General features: G+C 31.5%; 1 protein-coding gene across 4 annotated transcripts in view; it reads left to right on the top strand.

The window, feature by feature from the left end:
• The window catches only part of LOC124537274 (adipokinetic hormone/corazonin-related peptide receptor variant I), a 60,113-nt gene extending 36,640 nt beyond the window's left edge, over positions 1–23,473 (top strand). For 2 of the 4 annotated variants that reach the window (XM_047114053.1, XM_047114054.1), the window contains 7 exons: positions 11,564–11,940; positions 12,641–12,789; positions 13,619–13,762; positions 17,512–17,675; positions 20,712–20,835; positions 21,664–21,808; positions 22,297–23,473. In XM_047114053.1, coding sequence (XP_046970009.1) covers positions 11,677–11,940; positions 12,641–12,789; positions 13,619–13,762; positions 17,512–17,675; positions 20,712–20,835; positions 21,664–21,808; positions 22,297–22,497 — 1,191 coding nt within the window. In that variant the 5' untranslated portion in view covers positions 11,564–11,676 and the 3' untranslated portion in view covers positions 22,498–23,473. Of the gene's footprint in view, positions 1–11,563; positions 11,941–12,627; positions 12,790–13,618; positions 13,763–17,511; positions 17,676–20,711; positions 20,836–21,663; positions 21,813–22,296 lie in introns of those variants that run through there. The other 2 variants (XM_047114056.1, XM_047114057.1) reach the window with 2 other exon arrangements.
• The last annotated feature ends 22 nt before the right edge of the window (positions 23,474–23,495 follow it).

Raw genomic sequence — 23,495 nt, 5'->3', positions numbered from 1 at the left:
AAAGTACTGATAAGTTACATCTTTTAAAATGATCACCAACGTATCATCTAAAACTGCTAAAATTACTCTAAGAGTTAGATTTTTTATATGAATTGTATGTTATGTAATAATACTGCGTTCTTGTTTATATAGTTATATGATCATACATCCAAGTCTGGGACTCGTTTCTCTTCAGAGTTGTTGGATTGCTGATCCTATGAGACTATGAGACTAAACTAATGTTTACTCAAGCCAAATGACTAATCAGGTAGTATAAATAAAATACCTAGGTTGACTTTTCTCCGCTAAGAATACTTCCAGCTGCCTTGAGTATTTTTTTTAAATTGAAATATCTGCAATTTTTTAAATATGGAATATAATCGCCATTTTGAATTTAGACCAGCGACAATAAAATTAAATAATACAATCAGTTTTTGTTGTTTAATGTCATTTAAATATGCTGAAAGACGAAAATATTTGTAACAATAAAATAGAAACGTGAATATGACAGCCCTTATGGATTACAAATACCTTCTAATTAGTTTCAGCTCAACGAATATTGCTTCCGATAAGCTCATTGATTGATATGCTTTTGATCAGTAATGACAAGGGATGGACAAGTCAATCCTTAAACATTTTGTCAATAAGAAACGAAGCAAAGGAATTATTCTGCGTAACTGTTTATTGAGTATTTTTCAAAGATTTAAATCGTTAGATGCGCCCTCACCTTGAAAAACTGTGGAATAATTTTTACAATGCGTGTGTTGACAAGTCGCTTACGCACTCACACGAATGCGTGCAAAGTACGGTTAACAAATTCATCAAATTGTAAAATTTAAGAAATTAGGTTGTCAAAGGAAATAATTTGTAGAAATTGCAAAAAATACAACACCTTATTAATAAACACTATTAATTTTAACAAAAAAAAAATATAATTGTACTATAAAAATTGTACCTATTACATTTTTTTTGCGTAATATTTATTCTCCATGAAATAAAATCAATTTATTATACTTTTGCCGGTTTGTTCTCTGAACATTTTTATGAAAATGATAAAGGCGTAACATTTAATTACGGACTTAATTAATTGTATTTTATGGATCCAAGTTGTTGTTTGTTCTAGGCAGGACCAACTCGACTAAATTTCGTAGGTAAACACGCCTCAGGTATTTTCAATTATTTAAATTAGTTACTCTTGACTGAACCGCTGAACCATTTTTAATAAAACACCCATCATTTACTAAGCTATTAGATTTCTAAGAGCAAAAATATACTTTGACGGACTAATATTACAAAAATATTACAATGCAATTTTAAAACATTTTTTTTAAATAAAATATTTAAAAAACATAATATGCCGACGCTACCACAGTATTGTCGCTGTTAATGTCCATTTATAGATGATCCCTTTCCAAACCACTTCCGTAGTACTTCCGTGTATCTAGTTATATTAGTTAATAGAATGGTGCTGAGACAATAGTTTCATCTCTGTTAATTACATACATTATGCCATACTACTTTCTCTGTCGCACAATTTCTTCAATTTCGTGGTCTTTTCGGACATCGGAATAAAATAAATTCAATATTAAAATAAATATAAATAGTTACGAGTGAAATGTTACACCCTGGGCTTTATTGTTATTTCTTGAGTTGTGATTGCACTTTCGAAAGGCACATGACGGCATTTTGCGATTTTTTTTGGATTATAATTAGCGCATTAATTACAATGGATGACGTCTGACTGTCACTGCGTATAAATGAACACTGGTAGCGAATGAGTAAGCTCACTCATTTGAGGATTGACACATTTTGTAGCGGTTATACTATGGCAGGGGCGCATCTAACGATTTAAATCTTTGGTATTTTTATAGTACAATTTAATTCTACAAATGCCTGAATCATAAAAATATATAAAATATTCTTAATATATGTGCAATATATTTTGTATCTTATAAAGCCTTTTTATATTAAAAAAGTAAAATTTACAATCGAAGGAAAACAAAACCAAGGAATTTAGTATAGTTAAAGGAAATAGGTGAAAGTAATAAATTTATAGGAAAATAGTTAAAAAAGTCTTAGAGTGTCTATTTTCAAATTATAAGGGTGGAATTAAATAAAAATATCTTTATGTGTTTGAAGGCGCTAATCTCAGAAGCCGTCTGTCCGAATTGAAGTCTTTTTGCCTTAGTTACTTCATTTGTTTAAAAATGTTAGGGTTGAATAGATATATTAAATCACGCTACACCCTTAGGGGGTAACGTAGCTACGTTTAACACGGGTGAAATCACTGGAGCAGCTATTGTCGTAAACCGATCTGAGACTGAAATTGGATCTATTTTATGTACGCAGGCCTTTTTAATTACTTTTTAATTATCGTTCCTTTATAATCAATATAAAAAGGCTATCGAATGTATATGTTGGAGTTTAATGAGATATTAAAAAAGTAAACGAATAAATCATTTATAAAAAGCTTTAGTGTAAAATCAACACATTGACTATGATGTTGACATATTCAAATTCAATAAAATATAAAACGGTAAATTCTTCAGAGTTGAACGGGATGTGTCGGTAAGTCTAACGAAATTCTAAAGCCGCTTGTGTGTTGAATTAATTCTTGGAATCCTTTGAAGTTCCTACTGACATATTTTGTATTTGATTTTGGTTTGAATACATTAAATTAAATTTTAAGTAAAACAATGTAACATATTTAATTATTCTATTCAGTCAAATATATGAAAACTCTTTTTTATTCTAAAGTAACCCGAAAGCGTTTTGACTGCATCCGTTGCTAAATTTAAAAAAAAGTAGAGGAACGTTTGTTTACAAATATCAAACATTTAGTTGTGTCGTACTATGGTACGACACAACTAAATGTAAAACCGATCATATCCGAATTATGTACGCTATCCCAAATTATCAATATTTATTTCTTATGTGAATATGATTTTTACACAAACGTAACAACATGTAATATCATATGACCTAATATATTCGACAATTTGACACGTATTTCTCGGGTTGGACTGACGTGAGAATCTATAGCGACCAATAGCGTCGAATGGCGCGATAGGGAGCTATTTCTATTGGTTGTGTAAATCGGCAGTAACTGATGATGATGATCGAAGATGCTACATCTAAGTTGTGTCGTACTATAAATGGATAATGATTTATTATAGAAATAAAAGTATCGGTCGTGGATATTTTTAATCATATTAAAGACTGTAAACAATAGATAAAAATTCAGCTGAAACTACTGATAATTTCTTTTTTAACTATTAATAAGTACTTGAAATTACTAAATTAATTAAATCGATTTACATTTCAAATCTTGATGTGTTCGTACAATAACAACACGGCGCTTTATATGAGTCTAATATTAGTTTTTTAATTTGCTTTCAATATAATTCTACAGTTGTCAATGACAAAAAATCCTAAGACAATAAAATATATTTTAAACTTTAATCAAAAAACTTTTACTCGAAACGATCAGTAAAGTTTCGTTTTTGTTACAAAGTGGAAAGATAGGTAAGAAAGTATCAAACGCATTTCAATTACTTTTCAAATGTATTCAGAATATTAATGAAGTTTGTTTTTATACTTGGCGCTAGAGCTTTGGGCCAATTTACCCGAGTTGATATCACAGACACACACACACATTGCATATTCTTATGCCAACTAACAATAATTAGTTTTGGTGTGTTTCGGTTTAAAGCATTAGTATTTCTTTTTAAATTATATACATAGGTCGACAATTGAGATACCTAATTGTAAGTGATCATCAATGCCCATAGACAATGGCGCTGTGCACGAAATATAACATAGATTAACAGTTAGTTACATCGCCATTAACCTTGGCAATTAAGATTATCTGTGCCTGGAGTTACACTGGTTCACTCACCCTTCAAACCGGAACACAATAATACTCAATACTGCTGTTTGGCGATAGAGTATTTGATGAGTGTGGTACCTACCCAGGCTACTTTGAGTGAAAGCTCAAAGGGCATAATATCTTAGTTCCTGAAGTATGCGATGCAAGGTATACTTTATATCTTTTACTGTGTCAATATCTATAACTACTTATCGTATTGTAATATTATATTTAAGTATCAAAAAGTTTTTTCACCAATTAGTAATTTGCGATCCCAAGCCTTAATTCTGCTTACAAATTTTCATTGCGAAGGGGTGAATTAATTAAAAATCTTTAATTGTGCCAATATTGGGCTAAGCCCTACAATATATTACAAAAAAGTTGAAATTCAATTAACGACTCAAATATTATTTAAAATACTAAGCAATTTCGTATTAATTTGTAATCTAGTGCATTTATGTATATAGACAACAACAGCCTGTAAATTCCCACTGCTGGGCTAAAGGCCTCCTCTCCCGTTGAGGAGAAGGTTTGGAACATATTCCACCACGCTGTTCCAATGCGGCTTGGTGGAATACACATGTGGCAGAATTTCTATGAAATTTGTCACATGCAGGTTTCCTCACGATGTTTTCCTTCACCGCTGAGCACGAGATGAATTATAAAGACAAATTAAGCACATGAATCAGCGGTGCTTGCCTGGGTTTGAACCCACAATCATCGGTTAAGATGCACTCGTTCTAACCACTGGGCGATCTCGACTCTCCATTTATGCATATATAAAATATATAAACATAAATATGATCATTGAAACGAGATAAAATGTGTTTAAAGGAACTTGTTATGTTAAATAAGCTTTGGACATCACAGCCCACGTGCTGATACACGTGTTATGACAGGGGATTCAGCTATAACCGCGACGAAAATGTCCGTGCACTTGTGACATCGTAATAACATTTATCTTATAAATAAAGCAAAATGTGATGAGTGTCTTCTGTCTTAGACATTATTATTTACAATTTATTTTATTTATCTAAAATAATTTATTGCACAACACATTACATAATTATTATTGGGTACATTAAAAAAAACAAAAAAAAAAGTATAACAAATGATGTGCAAAGGCGGTCTTATCGCTTGTAGCGATCTCTCACAGACAACCTTTGGTGATTGGAGCTTAAGACGAGAATAGGTAAGGGCAGATAGAAAGAGAAAACAATAACTATAATTTAATTATACTAATATTACAGTATAATAATAAACTACATTTAATTTATTTATTTTACCTAAGCCTGATAGACATTAAGAAATGTAGTTTATTTATTTAGTCACGGGTTCTTGTAATGTAATTAAACGTTCCGTCTTATTTCAATATGCGACATTTGATATTTAAAATGTACAGCGCAATTCTCATATTTTTCAAAAAAATATATATCATAACCCGATCTATTACCCACTATGATATAATAATTAGTCAACCTTCCATACTAGCAGACAAGTGACATACAACATCGGGTTCAAAGAAGAAGAATCAAATAAAATAACAAGAAAATATATTAGAGCTGTGATGGCCCAGGGGTTAGAACGCGTGTATATATATATATATATATATATATATATATATATATATATATATAGAACTAATAATTTAATTAATTTGTGTTTATAATTCATCGCATGCTCGGCGGCGAAGGAAAACATCGTGAGAAAACCTGCATGCGTCTAATTTCATTGAAATTCTGCAACATGTGCATTCCACCAACCCGCATTGGAACAGCGTCAAGGAATATGTTCCAAAACCTCTCCTTAATAGGAGAGGAGGCCTTAGCCCAGCAGTGGGAAATTTACAGACTGTTACTTTACTTTACTTTATTATAACATGAAGATATGTAGAAATAAAAATATTCAGGCTCATAATATCATATAACAAGAATCTCATTATAAATTAAGTCAAGATAAATAGTAAAAAAGATTCACCGAATTCAGTCTTAATTATTTATTTTTAAAAATATCTTACTATGTTACCCGAAATGTTCTACAGCTTATATACATATGTGACTAGTTGTGGCCCGAGGTTTTATTCGCATATTAAATTGAAGGGATTTTAAGATTACTAAATGTGGCCTATTTCCTTCCTTAGGGTCATAATTTGTTTCACAGGAGTTTAGCCCTGAAGGCGTAAGCAGTGAGATTTGAAATATTAGTTGCATTACGATCAGAGCAACATTTATTAACATAAGAATTAAATGCTTAAATATATACAAATAAATTATTTGCTGTCAAAACGCTTAGTTCTTGGATAAGTGATGCAAAAAGCTTCATCAAAAGTATAAAACCTCGCCTCATTGCCTCCACTGGTGACAGGAGGGCTGGTTCGTTTTTTTCCCAGAGGATCGGAATTGCGATTCAACGGGGAAATGCTGCTAGCATTCTTGCCACCATTCCATCCAAAGATTTATACAGTTACTAGTTTTAGTTCATATTTGTATATATTTAAATATTAGTTTAGAAAAAATCATTTTAATTAACTTTACAACTAACGAATAATTCAGATTTCAATAACATAAGGCCTAATAAGCGAAGTAGCACTGATATGATGTACGGTCCAGGGCCAAATAGGTCACTATTTTTACCGATAGTTCAAATAAAACGTATCAAAGGATCGCAAACACGAGCCCTTGTTTGCGAGAAAATATTTAACCAAACAAAAAAATGGTATCTGACATACTTCAGCCTGCTACGCCTTATTCGAAAGACCCAAAGTTATACCATAGATATGTTATATTATTTTACATATAATCGTATTTGTTACATATTAAATGTAAAACTACGAACAAAGAGAATCATTTTAAAGGGAAAATTTCTGCGGTTTGCCGAAACAGTTATTTAATTTGACTAAACAATGCGTTTACAGTGTGAAATATATTTCTAAAGTGGTAAAATACTTAAAATATATATATGTATAGTAACAACCATAAAACAACTTAGATTTAGCATCGGCAAATTCAATAAAACCGATTCTTGCCGATTCATACAACCAATAGAAATAGCTCCCCATCGCGCCATTCGCTATTAGGCGCTATAGATTCTCGCGTCAGTTGAACCCGAGAAAGCAAGTGCATGTAAATCGACGTGTCAAATAGACGAATATATTAGATCAAATGATATTACAAGTTGTTACGTTTGGGTAAAGATCAAATTCGCATAAAAAACAAATATTGATAATTTGGGATAGCGTATTTAATTCGGATGTGATCGGTTTTACGAACTTAGCCGATGCTAAATCTAAGTCGTATCGTACTATAACCGATTTAAAAGTTTGTCGTATAAACGAAATGCGTTTATACACTTCGACAGTGTTCGCATAGGAATCTTTGCAGGATTAAGTGATTATGTAAATCAGTTAGTCGTATTTATATGTAAATAAACAGCAATGTAAGTTCTAGTTGCATTCCTAGACGTTTCTCAATATTACAAGCTGAATGTAACTATGTAACTTATTTTAATTAATAATTATTTACGCTTCTAATACATCTGCGCGGATGTTGTTTTTAATATTACTGTCCGGGGCCTCATGTTTGTGACTAATGTAGCGTATTGCTCATAAGTTTTATCGGGGAAATTTCCGCTTAGGCTGTGCCTCTGATTGATCTGAATTTTGATACATATGGATTTGACATGCTGATGAGGGTTATTCCAAGTACACGGAAATTTATTTTCAAGGTCACCTCGAAGAAATATCGTTCCGCTTAGCCTGTGCCTCTGATTGATCTGAATTTTGATACTCTGGATTGACACTGATCTGGATTGATCTGGATTTGACATGCTGATGAGGGTTATTCCAAGTACACGGAAATTTTATTTTCAAGGTCACCTCGCAGAAATATCGATTTCTTTTCAATGCTTTTCACGTCTATTGCGATATATATTGCTGTTAAAGAAAAATGTTTCCTATAAAAGCTGTACGTAATAAAAATATTGTTATTTTTAAATAATTTTAAGGTTGTGTCTTGAAAAAGAAGATGTTTCGATATGATAATTGGAAAAAAGCATAATCTATTAGCAGGTGGAATGGGTTGTCAGAAGGCTGTAGGGGTCTCTTCCCTCCGACACCTCTTCCATTAAAGGTGTATTACTTCGAGATCTCATAAAAACACAACTTAAACAAGAGTTGTGTTTTTATGAGATCTCGAGGGCGTCGTTCTTAACCGTAAAATTATAATATTTATCACCAGAATATCCATTCGTGACGTCTTCGAACTTTTGGAAGGTGCAGGTAGAGTGCTTTGAAAATCGACCAAATTGTATCGAACAAAATATGTTTATCACTTCCAAAAAGGCTTACATTTTTTAAGGAAATAAATTCCTTTAACGAATAGATCAGTGTAGATTCCAATAAACGTAAAAGACAAAAGAAAAATATTTTAATATGGTATTTAGTGCTACATTGGTACTTTGTCTATTTGCTATCAGCGCGTTGAAATAAATTTACACCAAAATTCAGATCAATCGAAGCGAGGGGTAAACGGGACACGATACACCCCTTATTTCTATAGTCGTCGTGATATTATATAAAAATCACGGGAAAGCGACGTTAAGCGTTCTTTTGGAAAAACTCTTTCACGCATCAAAATATCTTCTTTAATAATAAAGAAAGTCGCTCGAGCTGACATTTCTTGGAAAAACTCGAAAGCGGATTCAAAAGAAATATTTCATATTATGTAATATGTTTTCCTTACCCATCACCATTTTTTCACCAAATATAATCAATCATGATCTTAAGAAAACGGAATTAATTTCGATCACAGGGTACATTAAATTTCGACATCAACAAATTCACTTCAATTGATTGAATTTGAAATTGAGCAGTGAGTTTTAATTTTAAATTAATTACCATTAACAAATAAACTCATTTAATAGCTATTTTTATGGCTTTTATTTGTGCTAATACGGGGCAAATTATTTCGCCTATGTCATTAATTCAATATTTATGAATAAACAAATCGTTCGAGATAAATAAAAACAAAATGACAAAAAGTAAATACGTAATAAATGCTACTTCTATTGTTTTATGAGACAATATATTTTTTTAATTGAGACGATACATTTTATTCACCCTAATTCTTTTGATAAAAGTTTTTCACTGTAAATACAAATAAATCAATGCAATTCAACCCTATAATCTTCAAACAGGTTTGTTTAACTAATATTAGTATAAATGTGTAAATGACAGACTTCAAATCGAAGACCTCTTCAGTCTTCTCTTGGTAAGGTCAAGGTACTTAATATACAACCCTTCTTTTACACACTTCAATGATAATTGACGGATGTACATACACGCCTCAAATATTCTTGCATTATATTTAATAATATGTTAACTTTCAAGATTTATCTTGTTGGTTTGTTTCTTTTTGGTATTAGTATTAGCACTTTGAGAGAGTGATGCTTTCTCGTATTTTAATCAGTAATCTTCGTACGATGTTCGTTTGGAAATTTCGTCTTAAAATATTTACAATAGTTAATAATTATTTGAGATTAGAAATATCATCATTTTGGTTATGATCTTAACGATTTACAACTATAAAAACATTATTGTATACTTCATATAAGCTTATTTATTTAATAGAATCGTGTACGGCTATTTATTTCTTTTAGTAAACACTTATATAAGTATTATTTAATATACATACTATTTGTAACGTTTTTATTTAACATTTTCTAAATACGTGTTAAAATGTTATGATTTTGTCATATCATGTATGTTTGTATTTGACACATTTTTAGAACACATTATTTTTAAACATATATACGTAATCGATTAGATAATATACATACGTGCTATATAAGTTAGTGTGTTAGTAGAAAAATAATTAAAACGACGTTAAGTCCTGCTTTGATGTCACTAATAAGGTGCCATATATTAATATAATAAAATATTATATTATATGAAGTATCGTGCGAAATAAAGACTTTTTATAATAGACATTTAATTAAAAAGTAAGAGTATATATTCATTTACTTATTTTGAATCTTTGATATAATACAAAATTATTTTTATCTTAGCTATATAACTTTAATATTCCATACCAAAATTCGTGTATTATTATAGTATACACAATTCTAAAATCCAAAATAAAATTGGCAAGGTTTAACGTGTATCTGTAAATCGATATTGACTGTATCACTGTTACGATATAATGATACTAACCAACAAATGGTCAATCAACAATCTTCCCTTCAATTTTATAAACATATTTTGTGTATAATGAACCATTTTGATCGTTACTAAAAGGTTACATTAATAGGTTTTGAAGATAATTGATCCAAATAATAAAATGACCACTTCGCTTATGATTTCAACAATTATTTGAATGCCTCGAGATATTTACCCCTTTGTTCACTCGGAAAACAGGAGCCATAGACAAGTGCCGTGGAAAATAAGACTCAAGTCAAAATTGTTAAGAAATTTTCTATAATCCCAACTTTGTATTGAATATATTTTATTATTTCCCAATAATATACTTGAGGGTTCTTGTCATTATACCAGACCCTCATGTATTCCCTATTGTCATATTTTTTAGAATATATTAGGGTAGTCCCTATATATATTAGTTTCCTTATCTGCATTTATATTACATATTTACATACAAAAAAAAAAAGAAGATTTATTTTATCTATTTATCCGATTGTTTGTTTATATACAATTGCTTATACAAATATAACGTAATATTTTTGCGTGATACTTTGTAAGAATTTCGAGATAAATATCATGTAAAATCTTTAATTATTTCGTTATATCGCATAATAAAACAAAAACAACACGTAAATCTTTTCTAGTATAATTATAATAAAGCATGTATATTATAGTTCAAGATTTTTACCAATTATAAATGGCTACATTGTACCGAAATATATGGAATAAGTAATATTAGGTATTCGAAATAAAACAAATGATCTTCTCTTGTTTGCGTCTCTCAAACAAGACATGTGTCGCCGAGCATGCCCTCGTTAATCTTTAATGGGACTTTTTCTTTAATCTTTAATACGAATTTCTAATTTTATAGGTCATCTTATGTTTCATATAACAATTGTAATTACATTTTGTGTAATAACATTTTTTGAATCTTAATATACATATACAATACATGATATATATACATATATAGTTTGGTTTAGACATTAACATTTAGTTTGGTTATGAATCTGAAACAAGGTTTTATAATTATATAATATATTGTTTTATATCTTGATTTGTGTAAAACTCAAGTCTGTTTTGTTGTAAAACATAAATTATGTTATTTTTTTTGTTTATAAAATAAAAATAAAGAAAATAACACAATATAATGTATCTGAATTTGAATTCGTAATTAATCAAGCGAAAAAAACAAATACACAATTATTAATATAAAATTAAGGAAAAAATATTAAACACAAATTCTATCTTGTATAATTATATCATGGCTTTTACAATAATACAATTTCTGTACGATGTTCACAACAGGTTGCATTAAACCAAGGTTAGCAATTTCATACAATACAACCTGATGTTAGTAAATACCGAGAACAACATTACACATCGCATGTGAAGTTAGCAATAACGTAAATAGTTATTTAATGTAGCCATTTCCAATTTGAGTTAATATAGAACATCTACAGTCGAGTCGTTGCTCGTTGATATTCGAATGAAAAATATTTATATTGTCACTTTTGTTCCAGGCACTCGCACGGATTGTATGATTGGATGAAAATGTTTACCAAGAGATCGTATCCCGCTTCATATAAGCTAGACTGTGTAGTACAATAAATGTGTTTGTGAGTGATATATCGCAATGGATATTGATGAAAAAGTATCGGGGCCCGGCGGGGCCTCGCAGAAGAACTGGACTCACTTGAATACAAGTAACGATGAACTTCCTTTAGAAATGCGTTTTAATCACGGACACATGGTTTCGATTACGGTGTACAGCATTCTTATGATGGTGTCCGCTGCTGGAAACTTGACTGTGCTGTCGCAGTTAGTCAGGAGAAAGAGAATGGGCAGAGCCAGCAGACTGGATGTCCTGCTCATGCATTTGGCGGTTGCAGATCTTATGGTAAGTATTTCATGTGAGATAAGAATGTTTTCAAAAAATTGTTCCTTCTTAATTTTAGCATGCTATTACTGTAGTAACTATTTAAAAAAAAAAAACAAAGCGTTACAACAACAGAATCGCTTGGCACATCCACACGTCTCTGTAAATAAAACAATATTCCAATGAAATATTTTGTGAAGTTTTTAAGTCATTATATAAAAACAGTAATTATTATGTTGTTATATTACAATTTTTGAAATGGTTAGAAATATTTGTTTATAAACATTGCAATTTTCTTTTAAACCTTATAATATAGAGCGTCCGAAAGAGATTGGAAAGCAGTGTAAACTTTTATTCATACTGATATTATAAATACGAAAGAAAATCTTTCTCTTGAAATTTCACGGGCAAACTACAAAAACTACTTTAATAACATTTGGAATCAATGCAGATACAAAAATCATCATCTTACGTTAATAATTTTTGTTGCTTAATTTCTATGAATCAAATATATTTAATTAAAGTATTATAAGGATTAATCCTTAACTATCAATACAATTTATTAGTTACTATTGTAATAAATTTAATCGAGTAGGCTACTTAAAGTAATGCTTTATGAAAGCATAGCAATATAATGTTTATAAAAAATAGTTAGCAATCTCAAAAGTTGAGATAGTAAAATAGGCTTGGTTGATTAAACTGCAACAGTGCGCGTGTCCAGGTGACATTCCTGATGATGCCGTTGGAGATAGCGTGGGCCGGGACCGTGCAGTGGCTGGCGGGCGACCTCATGTGCCGCCTCATGATGTTCACACGTACCTTCGGACTCTACCTCTCCAGCTTCGTTCTCATTTGCATCGCGATTGACAGGTAAAAAGCGTAACAACAACAACAGCCTGTAAATTCCCACCGCTGGGCTAAAGGCCTCCTCTCCCTTTGAGGAGAAGGTGTGGAACATATTCCACCAGGCTGTTCCAATGCGGGTTGGTGGAATGCACATGTGGCAGAATTTCTATGAAATTTGACACATGCAGGTTTCCTCACGATGTTTTCCTTCACCTCTGAGCACGAGATGAATTATAAAGACAAATTTAGCACATGAAACAGCGGTGCCTGCCTGGGTTTGAACCCGCAATCATCGGTTAAGATGCGCGCGTTCTAACCACTGGGCCAAAGCGTAAACATAGCATAAATATGTTACAATATAAAATAATTTATTTAAGGTATAAATGTTAATTTCCTGCATTTGCATTTTAATAATGTTTTGTTTATATCATAAATATATTAGCATATAGGTAAGAATTAAATATATATAGAATATGAAATATTGTACAAACAACTAGAAATGCTCCTATATAACATAATATAATAAATATTTATTCATAATTTATATAACACGTTACACTAGCCGTCAGTGGTCACATCACTGACCTGGGATCAGGTACAGATTTGCTTCTTAGTTTCTAACACAAACCTAAAGATTAGCCAGCTGAAAAGACTTTTCAGATCGATTTTCTCAGCAAAAGAATAGTAAAAATTGTCGAGTTTGATGTTATTTAATAAGAAAAACACCCAAATGATACTGTTTACTCCTATCGTTATTAATAAATCTATCTCTATCTGTGTAATGATATATATTTATAAATACGTTATGATCTAACCTATAGGGTCAACTTATGTGATTTGTAATTCGTTCTAGATATTATGCGATATTAAAACCACTGAACGTGACATGGGAAGCAAGAGTACGTCGAGCGTTGATTATAGCGTGGGTCTGCGCGGGACTGGCAAGCTTGCCTCAGAGCTTCATCTTTCATCTTGAAGAACATCCTGATGTTAGAGGGTATGTATATCTATACATATAATAAAATTGAAGGGTCTGATAAAATAGCTCTTTTTTACTTAATTCATCTGTATGTATATACCAAAATAAGATTTTAACACGGTACATATACCAAAATAACATTTTTTACAATTTTTGTCTGTCCCTTTATTCCGACTAATCTCTGGAACGGCTGGACCGATTTTCCGGGACTTTCACTGACAGATAACTGATATGACAAGGAGTAACTTAGGCTACAATAATATTTTTTTTTGTTAAATGTAAACGCATACAAGGTCGCGGGTACAGCTAGTATATCTATCAGTGTGTTAAGTGATTATGATTATGACACAACCATAAAGAGCTTTTTATACTTAAAGTATAACTATTAAGTCGATAATTAATTTATATCAAAATAAAAACAAGACAAGCAGTGCCAGACTTAACCTAAGCGCCGCTAATGGGCACTGAAAATACCGCCCTACTTTTTACAAAGTTACGATACACAATTAAATAAAACTAATTATAACGGATGAATCGCGTATATTAATTGAGAAATCGTTGGCGGTAGTTGTAAATAATATTTCCTTTGTTCTTCAAATAGACAAATGTCATCTTAGTCTACCCGTGACCACGAACACTGCAAAGTGCTCGAAACGTCGGGATGTTTAAAAATAATTAATATACGCGATTCATCCGTTATAATTAGTTTTATTTAAATGTGTAATAATCGCGAAAATTTAAGACAACATTTTACGATACACAACTTGAAAAAAAAAAACAGAAAAGCTGCTACATTTTTTTTTTATAAAAAAACTTATTATCAGTGAATATTTTCTTGTCATACTTCTAACTTTGCCTTATTTCAAAATATGTCGGCCAGGGCCTCGAGTGCCCCTCATGTAAATCCAGCGTTGACGATAAGTGCGTGAGGTCATTCAGGTACAGTTCACATACATGTGAACTATAATAATAATATATATGTTCCGAGCAGATACCTAAACTTCCTTCAGAAAGGCCACTGTGGTTGAAATCGGTGAGGAAGACATAATTATTGTATACGATTGTATGTCTGACTGCGTAAATGTAGACACAATATACCTTAGCTAGGTAGCTTATTTGCTCAACTGCCTTCCTAAATTACAGAAATATATTTACCTTACCCACATATGTACGAACCAACTTCTAAGTCCCTAATTGAATCTTATCTAAATTTTGATACATACAGTCCTTAAAGTTCTTTCAGTCAATACTTTATTTATTTATACGGAGTTTTATTTCGTAGATTCACTGACATTGTTTTTAAGTAAAAAAACTTACTTAAAAAAAGAAACAGTCTTTTTTTAAACTAGTACTTTCGAAAATTTAACACATAAATTTCAAGCAATTAAATATAACATCTCGTAAGTAAGTATAAAAACCATTTGTAGACATAAATCACAAAATTATGACAATATTTTACATTGCCAAGTCATTAAAATTAATTGAAATAATATATAAATTATAATTATAACATTGTCGAGTAAAATTATGTAATACAATACTTGTTAGTAACAAGACAAGATCGTTGTTTTATATTGTAGGTAAGAGGTCGGGCGAATAGGAAACCTGATAATAAGTGATCCCTCCCAGCGCCATGGGCACTGTAAGAAATATTAACAATTCCAAATACCAGTACGTCGCCAGCCCTAGGATCTTAGAGCTAAGGCAATATTTTGCTTGTAGTTACTGGCTCACTCACCCTTCAAACCAGAACTAGAATTAAAAAAAAAAAACAAAATTACTAAATATTGCCGATTGGAATCAGCAATGGGATGGCATTAGAATATGGGTAAAATAAGTTATTTTCTAACGACATAAGACACAGATAAATTTATTTTTCGAGTATGAATATTTTAAATTTTTAAATTTTAATGTTGAATTTGCTTATAATGCTATTGAAGTCAAAGTGAGTAGCAACGGGGATTTGGAAAAGACAATACCCAGTCTAGATAATTACCGACGAAAGTCCATTGGGTTTATTTCTTGTCATATTTTTTAATTGTTTGTTATATAACAAAGTGGCCAGAAGGTGATTTCGTTACCAAGACGAGATATGGTATCACTGAATAAATAATAATAATTTGTCAACAAAAGTTCCTCATCATTTTTGTTAGACACTCCAAAAAAATTAAATACATAAATAAATATGAGACAACATCACATACATTACTCTGATCCCAATGTAAGTAGCTAAAGCACTTGTGTTATGGAAAATCAGAAGTAACGGTGGTACAACAAACACCCAGACCCAAGACAACATAGAAAACTAATGATAATCTACATTGACTCGGCCGGTAATCGAAACCGGGACCTCGGAGTGGCGTACCCATGAAAACTGGTGTACACACCACTCGACCACGCAGGTCGTCGAATTCAATACACAGTAAACCTTTTTTAATTTTAATTCCATATTCATCAGATTGGATGGTATTCACGATTATATAACTTATACCTTTGACTAACATTTGTTTGATATACAAGTTCTTGTTAATAGTGATCAGAATCGTATTTTAAAACTGATACCACATTAATTCGAAGTGAATTAATTGCATATTGTAACGTATTAATCATGCAAGTAGTTGTGATAATAAGGAAGTGGATATATTAAGAGGTTTCTATGAACTATGGACATCTGGAACAAACTTTCAAATGTTCGGGCGTCTTGCCAGGTTCATAAATTGCCACCAATAACTGAATTTATCTTAAGTGATCCATAAATATTTAATATAATTTTAACACGACTCGCTCTGATCAAACTCGAAGATCTAACGGTAAGATCTCTTAATGTAAAATAAAGTACAATATATAGATAAAACGAGTATCTGGTGCTTTCCTAAAGTTATCTTAGGATTGCAATCTGGCTGGCGTTATTGTGTAAGAATTATTATTTAAGTTTCAGTAGTCTTACACCGTTTGTTTATTTGTGTTTCAAACGAAATACGTAATAGTATTCTGTTTACATCTCTACTATTATCGTAACCCTGGATTTACCAGAGAGTTCAATAAAAACTTTTTGCGTTTGATAGCTTTTTTATTAATACAAAATATGGACTATTAATAAAAGGGCATTACACTACGAGCGCATAGCAGTAACGTTTCATAACACGCGTCATGTAATTTTAATCATTTGATTTTAACAGCTTTTCTGTATTTGTTTATGCGTCGATATATCTTAAAATATAATCTATATTAAAACTGCGTTAATATTAGAAACAATTGTCATGATGATGGTTAGATGTTCTTAGCATTGACAACATAAGTATGATTACAATTTGAGCAACGATTATTTGCTTCATAAGATTGTCAATAGCTAGTAATCTAATTATAAACAAGATATACCTCTAAATATTGCCAATCTTATTTAAAACTAGCTAGTTCAGGCGACTTCGTCTGCGTGGCTTTAAGCCACAACTCAAAAACAGGGGCATTACATGGTTGATATATTGGTGTATCTTTATGTATCGTGGCGTCACTTTCGAATCAATGCACCCATTATAACAAGTTTTTTCATTGATAGATGAAGTAACACCATTGTAACTCTTAATGTGTATATAATATATATGAAACATATGACGAAAATCACCGCAAAATTCTGTATTTCCCATAGGTTGGTCGTTTAGTTTTGGCTCTTCGTCTCAAGAACCAGAGCATGCATATGGAACTAACTCGTATTGGCTGTTAGAATTAATATGAAAATTCAGCGCTCATTTGTTTTATCACGGTTGCAGGTACTTCCAGTGCGTGTCATACGGCTCGCTGCCAACAGAGCGACATGAGTTCGCGTATTTCCTACTGAATATGACGCTCATGTACATCGCACCGCTAGTTTCTACTCTGTATTGCTCGTCGGCAGCTTTGTTAGAAATTATTCGCCGAGCCAATACCTCCAATGGTTAGTATGCTATCCTTTATTTATAACTTTAGATTAGGATGATGAATATTCTGCCAGAATTATATTAATTAAAAAAAATTAAAGAAATAAAATGGATTCTAATCTAGTACCTATCTAGAACCTAGGCGAACCTTCAAAAATATGACCAACGACTGTAAGAATACTAGCTGCATTTCCTCGTTGATATCAAAAGAAACCAAAATATACTTTATTCAAGTAGGCTTTTACAAACACTTTTGAATCGTCATTGAACAACTATATTAACTGAAGCTACTAACGTAATCCTAATTCCTACCTTCAGGGCGGAAAAATGAATGCTTCTTCTTTTTTCCCTTCTGTCATTTAGCATACAGAAGTGAAATAGATTAAAAAAAGATAAGAACATAAATAACTTTAATCAGGATATAAACAACTTCAATCATTTACAAACAAACAAAATAGTTCTTACTTCGAAAATATCTTAACATAAATAAATCACCAAATCAATGTATGATTGAAGTAAATTACTTACTCAGTTGAGTTTACAAATCCAAATAAAACACAAATAACACTTATAACAAATCACAAGTCGCGAAAATATTGACCTTACTGTTCGCGCCCAAAAAGAAAGAATACGGCTAAGGATGACGGCTTGATGCGGTTTAGCGCGCTTTTGTTTTTTTTTTAATTTATTCTTTCCAGCCAGTTAAAGGAATAAGCATAGTTAAAGGAATCTCCTAAATATATATTATATTTTAACCGTAAAAGGAGAAAACTAAATAAACAACATGCGACAGCACACTGACGCGACATCATTGGTCGAGGGCTTGATTCATGTATGATATTCAGATTCGATAAGCGAAAAAATTGTGTATTGAATGTGGATATAGTGGATATAATAGTGTATGATAAACAAAGATATATCTATTTCAGTAGTGTAATGAATAACAATGTAGTAGTCGAAGGTTTATTTATCATTATTAGTTTCAGAAGTAAAAAAAAAGAAAAAAAATCAGTAAACAATCTGCTGTCACGTTTTACTGTATTTCATTTAAAAAACAATATCCTGTTCAATTTCTATAACCGATGTAAATTATAAAAAAATATTCAGCCTCTGATCATAAATAAATGACAGTAATTATCATTAGATACTTGTCAATACCAATTCATAATAATTGATTACTGAACTCTTAAGAAGGGTCTTTGACAAGTTCAGACGCGTGTATCGAATTGTTTTACAATTTCGCTTATGATTTATTTATTTGTTTTTACGTGTTGTTTTATTCATTCGAGATTCATGCATATTACGATTTTAATTAATAATTATAACATAAGAAAAAGACAAGAAACAAAAAGATAAGATGGATTTTTGATTTTACGGTGATAAGTAATACAAACATAATATAAACCGATTTTCCATAAATTATGTCTATGATTTTTTTGTAAGATCCGTATTACAGAAGTTTTAGGCCAAGGCGGCCCCACAACAAAGGTTGCAATTTGCAATCCCATAATCTTAAGGGTAAGCTTATTCTGACCCCACCCATACGTCCCTAAAAAAAATTGCGTCCTCTGAGAAACGCAACACATCTCTTTCTAAAACAACAATACATGTTCAACTCTTTTAAACACACAACATAGGTACGTTACTATTTAAGGATTTCAAAAACAGAATAACTTTTATGAAAAGATAAAGAAATGTAGTAAAACCTTTTTGCTTTAGAAACGTAATACAGCGAAATACATTCAATTATATCCTGAAAGCAAGAGTACAAAAGAGACGGAGCTTATTAAAACGCCTGTCACGTTCACATACGTTGTCAGATACGGAAAAGGTTCAGTGATTATATCGTTAATGTAATACAAAATTACCTATTTAGTACGGAGCCCGAAAAATAAAAGTATAGCTGATGTTTGACTAATCAACACATTTCCGTTAGGAATTTTTCAAATTTTTTTTTAGCTGGGATCCTATTCGCAAGAAAACTCACAATACAGGACCTGAGGCTCTAATACGGGGCCCCGGTCAGACCCGGTCGAGTCCCACATATCCGTCCCGGTCCCCAGATCGGGCGGGATGCGTAAATGCATTTCCTCCTCGTAAAAAAAGAAAAATTCACAATAGTTCCAACACAATCGAATTAATGATTTAGGAAATATAAATAGAAAAATTCATTTTTCATGAATACTATTATAATTTAATTAACAATTAACGGTTCTTTTTTAAATTGGGCTCAACAGTAATAAAGTATTATTCATTGATTTCTTATTCTTCCAACATGACACAAATACACTTATGAGAATATTTTATAATATCCCTCTGTTTAATATAGTCAGGCAGACTGGAAAATGATCCATCTAAAAAACTGTGTCCACTAGGTATAGTAGGATACAACTTAGATGTAGCACCGGCAAATTCAATAAAACCGATAACTGCCGATTTTCACAAACAATAGAAATAGCTCCCTATCGCGCCATTCGAAGCTATTCGTCGCTATAGATTCTCGCGTCACCTCGAGAAAGCAAGTGCATGTAAGTCGGACGTGTCAAATTGGCAAATATATGATATTACAAGTTATTACGTTTGCGTAAAGATCATATTCACATAAGAAATAAATATTGATAATTTGGGATAGCGCACTCAATTCGGATGTGATCGGTTTTGCGAATTTTGCCGATGCTACATCTAAGTTCTGCCGTACCATCTATATTAATATTATAAATGGGAAAGTAACTCTGTCTGTCTGTCTGTCTTTCGCTCTTTCACGACCAAACCGCTGAATCGAATTTGATGAAATTTGATATGAAGCAATGTCGAACTCCAAGAAAGGACATAGACTACTTCTTTTGCCCTAACACGTGACAATCATTAATCAACACTATAATACGCGGGCAAAGCCGTATACGACTACTAGTAACCATATACATTGGCGTTGTAAACTCAAACTCAACTGCTCCTAACGTTTCATACCTAAACGTTAAACTCTAAATTCTTCTTACAACTTGATATTAAATAAGTTCAAATCTTAATTGAAATACTTTTCATTTGTTTTTTAGATAAAATGCGTCGAAGCGGAGTCGGCATTTTGGGGAGGGCGAGGGCAAGGACCCTTAAGATGACAGTCACAATTGTTCTTGTGTTCTTCACTTGCTGGTCGCCCTACTACTGCTATTGTATGTGGTAAGTTGATTGTTCGAACGACATAATGAAAGGTCATCTAATCAAAGGTCAAATTAACTTTTTATGGAAAACCAAGTCAAATACTTGGTAGTAAAATGATAAGACATGAAAAGTTAAGCAAAAAAAGTGGACGGTCACGGTCTATTTGCTAGGATACGATGAATATTTCCGTTTTCCGTATGTGAAATTGACTATCCAATCTCAAATTTCGAACATAATTTTTTTTTAAATCCGTTTTATATGAGCGGGTCTAATGTAATAAAAAATATGAACTTTAAAATAACTATTTCGTTCTGAAGTTTAAAATGTATTAATATGTAGCTTCTATATGTAATTTTATAAGGAGCTCATTAGTTATTTTATATAAATATAAATATATGAGACAACATCACATACATTACTCCGATCCCAATGTAAGTAGCTGAAGCACTTGTGTTATGGAAATCAGAAGTAATGACGGTACCACAAACACCCAGACCCAAGACAACATAGAAAATTAATGGTAATCTACATCGACTCGGCCGGGAATCGAACCCGGGACCTCAGAGTGGCGTACCCATGAAAACCGGTGTACTCACCACTCGACCATGGAGGTTATCAAAATATGAAATAATACATTTCCTTTCTCAGCGACACTTATTTAAATGAATATTTGCCAGTCAAATCAGGCTTTTGTAAAGCTGTATATTTCAATACCTTAAAATTAATTTCAAATAATAAATTATTTTATTAAATTTATGCGTTCGTATTTATATGGTTGTACATATAATGTAAAGTGCATCGAATGTGAGTAGAAAATGAAGTATGTTTTTGGTGTTTTTTATCCAGGTATTGGATAGATAAAGATTCAGTGAAAAGTCTAGATCCGGCATTCCAGAAAGCGATGTGGCTGTTTTCGTGCACAAATTCTTGCGCAAACCCAATAGTATACGGAGCTTTTAATAGAAACCGCTGGACATGGCGATCAGGACACGTGAGTAAGACCTTCCCATTGCCTACAATCTGAAGAAAAAGCGCTACTTTATTCTATATTTATGATGGAAACAGTAATAGTAAAACAAAATATACTAAGATAATTATTTAAGGTTTTATTTTATCTTATAATTAGACCGAAGGGCTTATAGGACACCTGATGCTAAGTGGAGACCAAACCCATAGTCAATGGAGCTACACACGAACTATAAGATATATTAACCATTAGTTACATAACTATAAATCTTGGGAACTAAGATGTTTTGTCCCTTGTGAATATAGTTACACTGGGTCACTCATTCTTTGGAGGTCCAATACCTGATAATACTTATCCACACGATCTTGCGCAAAGCCCTACCACGAAGAATATGTATATATTTGTATGTTAGTAGTAATAATGTTAGATCTAGCAAATCTAGCACATATTTCTAAGTACATATATTTATTGATACTGGCATATATTGAAATGAAAAAATATATATTTTACAGAATGCACGATGTCGAAACGGTTGGAGAGGAGGATCCAGATTCCATCACGGAGATTCTATGGAAATATCCGCAGCGACTCTTGCCAGAGCGAGATGTTCGCTTCAAAGTGACAGACACAGCAGAAGGGATTCTGCGTTCGGAATTCATAACGGGTCACAGAAACACTTCAACAATAACAATAACGTTAGTGGCGTCGTGTAAAGAATTAACGTTACGAATTACGAAAAACAGTTACATTTTCAAATATTTAAAAATAACGTTATGTCACAGATATTTAAAAATATTGTAAAGTCAAAGATTTTAATAGCTTAATATGTATAAAGTTAAGATGTATTTGTTCTATTTTCAACGGGATTTCTTATTTTCTCTCTAAATAATGTTATTTGTACATGATTGAAAGAGAGCTTTAAAACTTTATACATATCTATGAAATAGAATTTAAGGTGCATACTTCATGTTAATACTAAGTTATTTCGTTATATTTTTGTATATAGTTGTTAATATCTTGAATTTGTGATAAAATGTGGAGTCGTGTGAATGTGTGGTTAGTATGTTAACGAAATTATTTTATAAAATATAGATATAGATGGATTTGTCTTTATGTTGTAAAAACATCTAATTTAAGTGCTTTTTTCTAATATTATATTTACATTCCTTTTAAGATTCAATGTTGTAAAGAGATGATATTAAAACAAACATTCCAGATTAATTTATATTTTTATATCAATTAATAACAGACTGATTATATTCCATTTCCTGATTAATGTCTTATTTTAGAAACAATCTTTATATTTACTTATTATAAGAAGAAATTATTTTAAGCAATTTCAGGTTTTAGTTTTTTATTTCTGTCCAGTTTAGTTGAACCAAGTATATCGTGTATGTTTGACTTGTTGATTTAAATATAAATAGTTTTTTTATGTTTAAGAGACAAAAGAGGTTTTAGACATTATTTGTTCGTATTTGTAACACTTGGAATGGATGGGTATAAAATTGTCTAAAGTTTTGGATGAAAGGTGAAAGATGATTTATAGTTAATTTTTTTTAGAATATTGTAGTTTAGTATGTACGCTGGCTGTGAAGCGATTGAGACTCAGTTCAATAGGAGTTTTATACCAGATTAAGCCTTAAGTCAAATGGCAAGAAATTATTTCATTAATAAAATATAATAAAATTAGTTACTTTATTTCAATCGGTAC

This window comes from Vanessa cardui, chromosome 18 (assembly GCF_905220365.1).
Source record: "Vanessa cardui chromosome 18, ilVanCard2.1, whole genome shotgun sequence".
In the NCBI taxonomy this organism is placed as follows: domain Eukaryota; kingdom Metazoa; phylum Arthropoda; class Insecta; order Lepidoptera; family Nymphalidae; genus Vanessa; species Vanessa cardui.
The sequence above is the reverse complement of the archived record's forward strand: the minus strand, read 5'-3'. Positions and strand labels throughout refer to the sequence as shown.